The sequence below is a fragment of the Prionailurus viverrinus genome, chromosome B1, assembly GCF_022837055.1.
Source record: "Prionailurus viverrinus isolate Anna chromosome B1, UM_Priviv_1.0, whole genome shotgun sequence".
NCBI classification, from domain to species: Eukaryota; Metazoa; Chordata; class Mammalia; order Carnivora; family Felidae; genus Prionailurus; species Prionailurus viverrinus.
In genome coordinates, this window is record NC_062564.1 from 50,320,309 (window position 1) to 50,332,393 (window position 12,085).

At 36.2% G+C, this 12,085-nt stretch overlaps 1 protein-coding gene across 3 annotated transcripts in view; it reads right to left on the reverse strand.

Moving 5' to 3' along the window:
• INTS9 (integrator complex subunit 9) overlaps window positions 1-12,085 on the reverse strand; it is a 101,217-nt gene that overhangs the window by 66,113 nt on the left and 23,019 nt on the right. For all 3 annotated transcript variants that reach the window (XR_007151414.1, XM_047854898.1, XM_047854897.1), the window contains exon 2: window positions 3,979-4,106. Coding sequence is in view for 2 of the 3 variants with exons in the window: in XM_047854898.1 (XP_047710854.1) it covers window positions 3,979-4,106 (128 nt within the window). In the remaining variant the exon portion in view is untranslated. The remainder of the gene's footprint in view (window positions 1-3,978; window positions 4,107-12,085) is intronic.

Consider the following 12,085-nt stretch of genomic DNA (forward strand, 5'->3'; position numbering starts at 1 on the left):
TGGTCTAGGCAGCATCAAAAGACTTCTCTGGGTCTGATGACTGAGCTGAGATCTGGACAGTCCTAGATTCAAGGGGAAACTGGGCCAAGGGACAGGGTTGGAAGGAACAGAGAAAGACAAGACCCATATTTTCCTCCAGTAATTCTCACCAGCCTTTGGCATGGACATCTTATATAGAAGGTTATTCAAATGAAACTTCAAGAAGAGGCCCACACACTCTGTCCCCCTCACCCGACCAGAATACCATCTTTATGTCCTTCTTATATAGAAACTGAAGTCATAAATGACCTGAAACACGAGCTCCTGTGAAGTAGGCTCAGGGAAAGCAGGATGGGGCTGGGGGAGAAGAGCCTTTACGACTGATGGAAAAAATGAGTGTGACTGCTCCCGGGCAAGAAATATGATTTCTTTGAAACTAAAAGGAAATAAAAAGTAAGATACTAGAGGGGTAGGCATAAACCGTAATATACCAAGATGAACTTGGTATTTATCCTAAGAGCGATGAAAACCAGTGAAACGTTTTAAACAGGTGAGAGACAAGACTAGATGTATATTTCTACAAGACAATGTTGAAGAAAATTGATATCATGTGCATTCTGATAACGTATACCACCACTTGTGTGGTATTTCTATCAAAATAATCCTAACCTAATCATGCAGAGGTATCAGACAAATCCAAACTGAAAGACATTACATAAAATAATTAGCCCGTACTCCTAAAAATGGCAAGGTCATAAAGATAGACTGCAAAACTCTTCCAGATTAATGGAGACTGAAGACAAAACAACTAAATGAAATGTGTGATCTGCACTGGATCCTGGAACACTACTGTTATTCTTCTTTTTTGCTATAAAAGGCATTATACTGAAATATGAATTGGTGTAACTTGGGAAATACGAAGAAGGTAGACAGCTTAGATACTAGTATAGTGCCAGTGTGAGTTTCCTGATTTTGATAATTGTATTGTGGTTATGTAAAATAATTTCCTTTTTCCTAGAAAATAGGCCTCAAGTATTTAGGTGGTAAAGGAGCATCCTGTCTGTATCTTTCAAATGGGTCAGAAAAAGTTGTATGCATATGTATAAACAGAAAATTATAAAAGTACATATGATAAAATGTTAACAAGAGTAACTGGGAGATATTTGTACTATTCTTGCAACTTTTCTGTAAATCTGAAGTGATTTCAAAATGAAAAAGTTACACAAAAATGGCTCTGGATTCAGAAAAGGGCAAGATCAGAACTGAAGACACTGATGAGGAGGCCTTGGCAGTAATGCCTGTAAAATACGATAACACCTGCAGCAGAACTTAAAGAGAAGTAACTGGATTCGAAACTGTTTGAGAAGGTAAAACTAACAAGGCTTCATGAAAGACTGGATACGGGGAATGAGAAATAGTGGCATATCTAAGTTAACTCCCAGTTTTCTGGCTTTCAGAACAGGATGCCAGTCATTAAGATAGGGTACTATGGGGGATAACCAGGTCTGGGAGGGTCTTCTCTTCTGAACCATCAATTCATGAGCTGAGCTTGGGGCATGCTGAGTTTTGAAGTACCTCTAAAGCCACATCCAAGGAGAGAAACTCAGTAGGCATTTTGGGTTTATGAATCTGGAACTCAGAAGAGGATTACTAACTAAAGATACACATTTGTAGGTTATTGTTTAGATGGTAATCAAAGCCCTGAGCATTTAGGAAATTTCCTTGGTGGATACTCTGATGGCTAAGTACTGGATATCGAAGAATTCTGATATATGATTGTCAGTCAAAAAAAGATGAATCTCCAAGGTAGATAGAAGAGGAAGAGTTAGAGAAGAGGAGAACCATGAATGCATTATGATGGAGGAGAACAATGCTGAATGGCCAAGTGGGGATGAGAACTGACAAACGTGCATCTAATGACACGAAGTCATTTGTGATTCTAGTGAGAGGTGTTCTGGTAGGTGGTGTGGGCACATAGACTGGAGAGGAGTTAGTAATGCTGAAACGGAAAGTGGAGTCGAGAGTAGGTTAAAAAAGGTTTTTTTAAATATTAAGTTAGAAGTAATTGAGCATAATTAAATGGGAAGAACTGAATCAAGATGGGAAGGTTCAAGATAAAGAAAAGATTATAATGAATAATGAAATCACACTTCAAGAGGGCAGGAATCCAGAGAAGATTCACTCATAGGACAAATCTTATACTGAGTAGCTACTACGTGCCAAGAAGTATTTTAGGCAAGGGGGATTCAGTGGTGAACAAAAAGATCCCAGCCCTTACAAAACTTTTAGTGGAGAAGACAGACAACATATAAACTAAATATGTATATATAATGTAAGGACAAGTGCTATGAAGAAAAATAAAGCAGGACGAAGGTCTAGGGAGGGACTGGGGATACTATTTTGGCCAACTGTATCTCTAAGGCTTCCGGCCTGAGCAACAGAAAACACTTTTTTTTTTTAAGGAACTACATATGGGTTGCCAATCATCCCTCTAGTATAACTTCCCTCTGAGAGAAGAACAATGACAAAGGGGAAGAGAGAATAGAAGTGGATTCCAATGCTGAGCCAGGGCTGTGAGAACACAGAATTAGGTAAAGACAAAAGTGAACACGAAAGGGAAAATATGTAGCTAAAATTGCCCAATTCAGGACTGGAGCACCTAGATAATTCATGACTTCGCAGTGCATAGAGGCCGCCTCTTGGAAACTCTCATAGTACTTATATTTTGTTTTTTTAGTAATTATCACAAGTGTATAGTTGTTCTCTTAACACAAGTATAATGAAATTTTCAACTGTGGAATACTTTCTCTCCAACACAATGTAAGCGCCACGAGAAAAAGAAAGTGGTCTTGTTTAGATCTGTATCCCCTGCTCCAGTCCAGTGCAGATTCTTAATAAACAACAAACAAATGGACACTGTAATGTTTGGGGGATAAACAGGCAATAATATCAGGCTATTTTAGTATGAAATAACTTGTCAGTCACTTTTGTACAGAAATATACGTGATACCTACAATTTCTGAAACAGTTGTAAATATATATATAGATAGATAGTATCTGTGGATAATAAATGTATTTCTAAGTTTTAGGTGTGATTATAACTGAATTTTATCAGCTTTACACAAAATGTAATCTGGAATTATCTCTGTCCCCTTTACCTTATTGGTATTCCTTGTCTCAAAAAAACAAAAACAAAACCCAAAGACGGATTTTTAATTATACTTTTTCTAGATGGTCCAGGAGATTATCATTATGAATAATCATTGCATGCAGTGATATCTTCAGGAATGAGGTATATTAGATGGTTTACCTAGGCTGCTATGCTTTTAAGCTCTTAAATCTGTTTTAGATAGCTTTTCTGTCTCTCCTATGTGATACCACTTTTTATTACTGGGAGTATATTTGCTTATATAAGTTACCCACTTCTCTTATAAATTGCTGCTTCCAAATAACAGCAAACTGGGAAGCCGATTTCCATGACAAAGCATTAGTAAGAGTAAACACTGGTGACTATAGTCTTGAGATATCTGCTTTAAGACAAGGACTTTGGCTTCATATATGATTCTATGATATCTACAGCTGACAATTATGAATATAATCCATAGATACCTATCAAAAAGAAATGTCAGGCTCTATGATGTCAAGTCGCTGCAAAGGCAGTTAAATGGTTCTAAAATTCAATTCTTGGGCTCATCAGCTGACCATTTATCAGCTCTTATATGAATTAGCAAGAAAGATGAAATATACATGACCTCACTTGCATAGAGCAGTTGCAGGAACATTTTACAGAAGCTCAGAAGTTATAATAAAGAAGTCAATCAATAAATCAATACAACACTTTCCATCATCCCAGCCAAAGGAAATGATTCTGATAAAGAACATTTTTAGGGAACAAAGTAAACTAAGGACAACACACAAGGTACTAGTAATCTTTATGCTAATCGGTACCATTTTTTGAAAAACAAAATCTCATTTTGTCTCAGATGCAGCAGCACATACCTTTGAACAAGTGGCAAAGGAAGGAAATTGAGAGTGGAAGTCATGTCCAGTCCACAGTCCAACATAATAGTAGTTGATTTGAATTTGAGCACATTGCATGGTAAGGTTGGGTGCCCTGACAGGCAATACTGAAAGAAATAAAATCACTTTTATCAATAATCAGTTATAGAAAAAATCTAAGAAGTGATATAGTGAATTAAGTAGAATTGATCATTTTCTCTCATAAGAATAGCATGTAGATTCAGCTAACTTTCTATGCAGCTTCCTCCCTTTTACAGCTCTGGGTACCACTTCCCTCAGAAGCTCAAAAATCTCAGGTCATCATTTTTCACAGAGTACCAAGTTCCATTTCAGGCAAACACAGTTTTGAAGAGACCAAAGTTATTCCAAGTAGAAGGTTTACAGGCTATAGTTATCTGTCCCACTCCCACACGACACTTCCAAATCTCTACTATCCCACTGCACCTAACTACTGCCTAACGCTGTGGAGGTCCATTAAATTCTAATCTGGATTCTCAAACTGTGCTATAGGTTAGGTTTTCTCCCATAAATAAGTGATTTTCCTCAAAGAGGAAATGATTGGGAAGGGTTAACAAGCAAGTATCAGTAAGGAGTTATGGCCCTTCCTTGTCAGAAGACAAGACTCAAAAGGACAAGTGACTGTCCTGATGTGCAGATTCTAAAGCAGGAGTGAGGGGCACCTACTCCCAACCAATCAACAGTCTCTTGCCTGTGGAAGCAGACCTCAAAAGTGAAAAGGGCACAAGCCACAGTGGCATATTCCAAGGAGAGTGATGAGGCAAGACAATACACTGACCTCAAACATTTCTCATGTCTTCCTCGATGTAGTGGGGATGACAGATATGCCACAATGAAAATTATTTATATAGGATGTACTCTGTCACCTTTCATAATTCTACTACTGCTGTGAAGAAAAGAAATGGAAGAAGGAAAACACCTTTCCCCCCACCTTTAAAGTCATTCCGGAGAAGCCTGCCTTGAACAGCAAAGCCCAGAAATGGAAGGATCAACGTTCTTAATCCCTCAACAAGTAACATTCTTTCTGATTTCAGTACAAGCTCAACACAAGTCAGGGTAATGTGGCATCAATGCCTGGCCCCGCACAGACACAGTAGGTCAGGCTGCCTTTCTAGGTATTTGCTGCTCTGTTGGTTCTGTCACTGGATAAATTTCCCCCTTTCTCCAGAGGATGTTACAGGGACTGACGATTTTTTTAAAACTGCATGTTCTAAAAATGATAAGGACAAGAGCCAAGAAATTGTGGTTATTCTGCAAGCTTTTTTTTTTTTTTTATTCCAAGTTTATGTCTGGTGATTATATTTTCCAGACCAAACTTCACAACTCATGGTCTGAAATGGTACAAGATAACCTGCAATGAAAATATCACAAGTTATTTAAAATTGTAATTGTCCTAAAAAAGTCCAGGAAGTATAATTCGGGTAATTATACTTTACATAAGTACATTCTTTGACAGGTATCAGAATTACAGAAAAAATTGTCCTACTAATTAAGACAGAGCTATCCTTACCCCATCCTCCATCTGGTTCCCTATTGCTAGTTTGGTCTTTATCTCTTTATAAGAATTACTTGTTAAAGGTAAGCTATCTTGGGGCGCTTGAGTGGCTCAGTCAGTTAAGTGTCTGACTTCGGCTCAGGTCATGATCTTGTTGTTTGTGGGTTCACGCCCTGCATTGGGCTCTGTGCTGACAGCTCAGACCATGGAGCCTGCTTCAGATTCTGTGTCTCCTTCTCTCTCTGCCCCTCCCCTACTTGTGCTGTCTCCCTCTCAAAAATGAATATTAAAATACAAAAAGGTACACTACCTCAAAGCAAAGAGAAAATGTCATAATAAACTTGCCCCAAACATACAAACGATCTAATGAGAGCTTTCCTATAGTTCTACTTAAAAAAAAAAAGTCATATTTAGAAAAAATTAAGAAGAAATAAAATGAAATGTATAATGGTTATTTCTTGGTGGGAAGATTATCGCATAGCTTTCTTCTTCCAGGATTCCACGTTTTTCACATGTTCAACAATGGCCACTTACTTTTTTTTATAATCAGATAAGAAAAGGATTACAACAAAACTGAAAAGTTTGCTGGCCATACTGAATGACAAAATCTTTTCTTCCTTCATCCTTAACTCTAAATTACAGATAACAAGTTACTCTAGAAGACTGACGTATAAAAGCTGCTGCTCAAAAGATTTCAGACAAAAGAAGTTAGCTGAAAGACTTTATATTTGCTCTTGTCATGCAAAGAGAAAGGTGAGGAACACTTTATAAGTGCCATAATTGAATGGAAGGAACATTTTCAGAGCATCTACTAAAGGAGTGCCAGACCTTGATCTCACTAGCTCCATTTTTATGGATGAGGAAATTGAGCTTTACAAAGTTTGAGCTACTTGTCTAAGAGCCAAAGACAGACACAGTAAGGTCCCCTGACTCCAAAGACTCTAGTCATGCTGTGCAAACTGCACTGCTCACTTCATGGGTCAAATGAGTCAGCTGAGACAGAGTGACTGGCCGAGGTTCATGCAACCAGTAAATGAAGCACCTGCAAGGTTCTTGAAGTCTGCCTGTGTCCAGTGATGCTCTCTGTGTGTTTTTTAACATGCAGCCTGCAACCACACAGCTTATAATCAAGCAGTTGTTATAATCTAGTGAGGGTTAGGAGACGAATACACAAAAACACTAGGTAATCATGTGATTTAAATCTTAAGGTTAGGAATAAATTTATATTACAAAAAGCTTGAAAAACAGCAGAAAGAAAAAATATTACACAGTTTTCTATTCCATCTTTTTTTCATATTTGTAAAGAATGTAATTTTTGTAAACATACTGCTGTGTGCTACTTTGACAACTCAAGATGCCTGTTTTCTTTGTGCTGCATCACACTTCATTTTTATTGGCTGCCTAAGTAAATATACCATGGTGTGTTTAATCATTCCTCTACTGACGAACATTCAGGGTTGCTTCCAGTTGCTCTATTACAAACATGGCTGTGGTGATCACTGTAGTGCTTATGGCTTTTTCCATATTAGACTATTTCTTTAGAGGATTCCCAGAAATGGCATTAACTAGGTCAAAAAATGTGAGCATTTTATGGCTCTTGAAATATGCTGCCAAAAGGCTTTCCAAAAAAGGCCGTACCTATTTACAATGACATCAGTTATATATCAGAAGATCTGTTTCACTGCTTATTCCCATCAGCATTATGGTCAAAACCATCTAGAAGCTATACTAAAATGAAGCTGAATGTTAATAGTAGCCATCTTAAAGCAATTACATGGCCCTCAAAAGGAAAGTCAACTACTTGATACAAGGTTTTAATTCTGAGAGGGAGTTTGGAGAAATGATTTAAAGCAGGGGGTCTGCCTGGGCTCAGATCCTGGTTGAGCTCATTATTAACATGTGATTTGGGGAAAATCACTTCATTTTTCAAAGACTGAATCCTCCTATCTGTAAGATGCAGATAGACACTACCCTCCTTAAGTTGTGAGGTCTAAATGAATGGAAACAGTGCCTAAATGAATGGAAACAGTGTGTTTACTGCTAGTTACAGAACCATTAAGGGACTGAAAAGGCCACTTAATTTGGGGGGCCACCTAAATCGACAGCGTTTTAGAGAAGAAATTCTATTCTATAGTAGCATTCACTAATGTCTTAGATACTTGTTATCCCAGAAGAGTAGGTACAGTGAGTGAACAATTTTATAAATACCGTCTATTGCTAGTCTTCCCTCTAGTTAGATACAGTCACTACCAAGTACGGAAGTGAATATTCTAGCCAACATAAGGTTTCACAATTTTTTTTCTACCTTAATAAACACACACCAATGCTTTCATGTTAATTTTATTTCTAACTAATACCAAAGCTGCAGGTTTTTCTGTGTAATGATTTATTATCAATACTTCATTGTCTGCCTGTTGATCCCTTTTTTCCACTGAATAAATAGAATGTGGTTATAGAACATATATGTTTAACATATATAAACGTTGTTTATATTTTTGGATAAAAATTTTATCAGTTATACACACTATATATCTTTCCCATTTTTTTTTTTTACTTTCATTAAAAAAATTATGGAAAATCCCAAATATACAAGTAAGCAAAACTAGTATAATAAACTCCTATTACTCAACTTGGATATGTTTAACAACTATCCTTATTCTGCCTTTGCTGCTTTCCTTCTGATACTGACACATTTCAGAAGAATAGCTATTATGGTGACAAACCTAACTGATCTCTGAAAATAGATTTTTGTAAATAGTCCTAAATTGATTTCTTATCCACAACAGGGACAAAAACCTAAGTCCATTTTCCTCAGGGTCCTAGCAAAATTCATTAAAGGTGATTCCTTTCACCTTTAAGTTATTCTTGGTTTGTAAGTTACACCTCCAAGTTCTGTAATATGTTATATATATATTTTAAAAAAAATTTTTTTTTAATGTTTTATTTATTTTTGAGACAGGGAGACAGAGTATGTACAGGGGAGGGTCAGAGAGAGGGAGACACAGAATCTGAAACAGGCTCCAGGCTCTGAGCTGTCAGCACAGAGCCCGATGCGGGGCTCAAACTCACAGACTGCGAGATCATGACCTGAGCCAAAGTCGACCGCTTAACCAACTGAGCCACCCAGGCGCCCCTGTAATATGTTATATTTTTGAAGCCTCTGTTCTATTCCCTGGTCTTGTTTTTCATTTTTAATACCAATGCTGTAACATTTATATTTTGTAATATTTTCAAGTAAATTAGAATGACTAGACTTCTAAAGACTCATGTTCCCCAAAGATGTCAATGGAGGCTACTTCATTCAATCTATATGTGAATTTACAGAATGCTGCCATTTTTATTATACAATAACATTTCTCAAGCCAGGAGCAATGCAGTGTTTTTTTCTTCTATTAATTTTATTTTTTCTTCCTTTACAATTTAAAATATTTTCCCTTGGGGCGCCTGGGTGGCTCAGTCGGTTAGGCCTCCGACTTCGGCTCAGGTCATGATCTCATGGTTTTGAGTTTGAGCCCCGCGTTGGGCTCTGTGCTGACAGCTCAGAGCCTGGAGCCTGCTTCGGATTCTATGTTTCATTCTCTCTCTGCCCCTCCCCCACTTGTGCTCTATCTCTCAAAAATAAATAAATGTAAAAAAAAATTTTTTTAAATATTTTTCTTTAGTACATAAGCAACTATTCAATTATCAATAATGTTAAGTATATTTTGCTTTTCAATTTTTTTTAACTTTTTAAAAAATTATTTATTTTTGAGAGACAGAGAGAGAGCATGAGCGGGGGAGGGACAGAGAGAGAGGGAAACACAGAAACACAGAATCTGAAGCAGGCTCCAGGCTCCAAGCTGTCAGCACAGAGCCCGACACAGGGCTCAAACCTACGAAACCATGAGATCATGACTTGAGCCAAAGTTGGATGATCAATTGACTGAGCCACCCAGGCTCCCCTGCTTTTCAATTTGTACTTATGTTCTCAGTTTTATTGTTCTGTTACATTTTAGAAATTTCTGCTGTTAAATGTACAGCTGATTACAATATGCACTCAGGCGAGGGCGCCTATGTGGCTCAGTCCATTAAGTGGTTAACATTATATAAATCAGACTTCAACACTCTCAAAGCAATTGGCTCAAGCTCCTTGCAGAGACCATCTTCCTTATTGACTTCTTGAGCAAGTGAATGATACTTTTCTAGTTCTCCTTTCACTTAGGCACATAGCCCTTTGGAGGTTTCAGATTACTGACCATGAAATACGTGTTTCTGAATATTACATCTATTACTAACAAGACTCAGATCACAACCTCAGGTTTCAGCAGTTCTAATACTTTCAAAAGCTGCTATGAAGGCAAAATAACAACTGGCCAAATTAACCTCACAGAAATCTTCAAAAGCAGTATGAATTACTGTAGACTTCATAAAACAAAACCAGAAAATTTAACAAATTAGTACATTTGGTACACTTGGCAATTTGGTCATAGCAAACTGAATTTTAGAGAATTGGCTGTCTTCTGCAGAAAGAATCATGGACCAAAATATCATATATGTTCTTCTACTTCCTAGTGTTGTTTAAAATAACAATATACACAGTTATTTTGATATGGTGTTTTTTGCAGTGTAAGGCACTCTGTAAAAACTTTATATTTAACTTCTTTAATCCTCTCAAGAAAGTTATGAGGTAGGAAGTGTATTCCTATCTTACAAATGAAGAAAATGAGACACAGAGATTATGAAATTTGCACATGTTCCCAAAGTTGTAAGAGCTGTATCAGGACTCGAATGCAGGACAGTGAGATCCAGAAAGAGTACACTTAACCACCATGGCATTTCATGTAACACAGAGAAAAAAGAATCATCAGAGATTTAAAAAAACAAGTTTTTTTTTTTTTTGGCAGAGATAATGTGCTCTAAAAGGACACAATGTGAATTGATAAGAACATAGACTGAATTTATAATCTAGTTGAGAACAAAGAAAATTAGTTAGCTGGCTAATGTAAGATAAAGCAAAGATCCCAAGTAAATCACAATATTAAATTAGTCTATAATCCATCATAACAGAAATTTTCTTTTGTTGGGTGTTCTCTTCCGTTAAAAAAAAAAAAGTATTAGGATTCTTTCACTGTAAAGTAGTTTTGCTCTGAAATTACTTTTCATTATCTTTAATGTAAACTATAACTTTAGGTTGAATTAATGCCAAAAGCTCTTTAATATTGTTTGGGACAATTGCACAGCACTATAAATGAACTGCTTTTTATAGGCAATTGTGTTAATGAAATAAGTTATAAATGATATCACCATTTATTTCCTTTTTCTCCTTTGTCTACTTAACTAAGTCATATATTCATTATGGAGATCTATGAGCAAAGAGAAAACAGGTTTAGTTTGCTTTTCTCCCTGGCAGTGAAATAAAGAAGTGACTTTGGTTGCTTCTGATTCAAATACAATATTAAAAAAAATACTTTTAGCCAATTGATTTTTGTGTAATGGTTTTGCTTCCTGGTACAACATTAGAAAACCTATTAATATAATTCAGATATAAACGAGTATAGGAAAAAACAAATCTCAATAGATTCAGAAAATATATTTGAAAACCACAACATTGATTCTAGGCAGAAACTCCTAGCAAACTATAAATGGAAGGGTATTTCTTTAATTTGATAAAAGGTTCATAACCAAATCCTTTATCATAGTGATGAAGTACACAAAACTTATAGTCAAGAACAAAACAAGGATACTCACTATGACTGCTTAAATTCAACACTATACCTGGAAATGCTATATAATGCAATAAGACAAGAAAACTAAAAAAGATGATTAGAAATGGAGAAACAAAAAGTCATTGTTCCCAGTTGATATGATTAAAAGACACTCTGAAAACAAACTATTACAGCTAATAAGAGAGTTCATCAAGGTTGCTGGATACAAAAATCAAAGTACCAAAATTAATTGAGTTATTTTATTTATTTTTTATTTAAAAAAATTTTTTTAATGTTTATTTATTTTTGAGAGAGACAGAGTGTGGAGCAGGGCAGAGGCAGACAGAGAGACACACAGAATCTGAAGCAGGCTCCAGGCTCTGAGCTGTCAGCACAGAGCCCAACATGGGGCTCGAATTCACAAACCATGAGATCATGACCTGAGCTGATGTCAGACGCCCAACCAACTGAGCCACCCAGGCGCCCCTTAATTAAGCTATTACATGCCAACAATAAACAATTAGTAAAAAGTAATAAGAGTTAAAAATTAGAATAGCATTTATATGGCAAAAATTTAAATGCACCATAAAAGTAAAAAAGTGTAAAATCTTTACCAAAAAATTTTATAAAACTCTTGTCAGAGATAATATTAATTGGAAAGGAAAATAAACTTTTGCAAAAATAGCAGTTCTCACTACTTTTTTATAGAGTTTAAGAATCATATCAAAGAGTCAAGGGCTAAGATTACCTAGGAAAAAACTAAAGACCAATGATTAGTGAAGAAGACTTAAATTTTCTGATATTACAACTTAACTATAATGTCATTAACAGTAGGATGCTGAACTGTGATAGTTAATGGACAAATGAAATAGAAATAAACAGTCCAGCA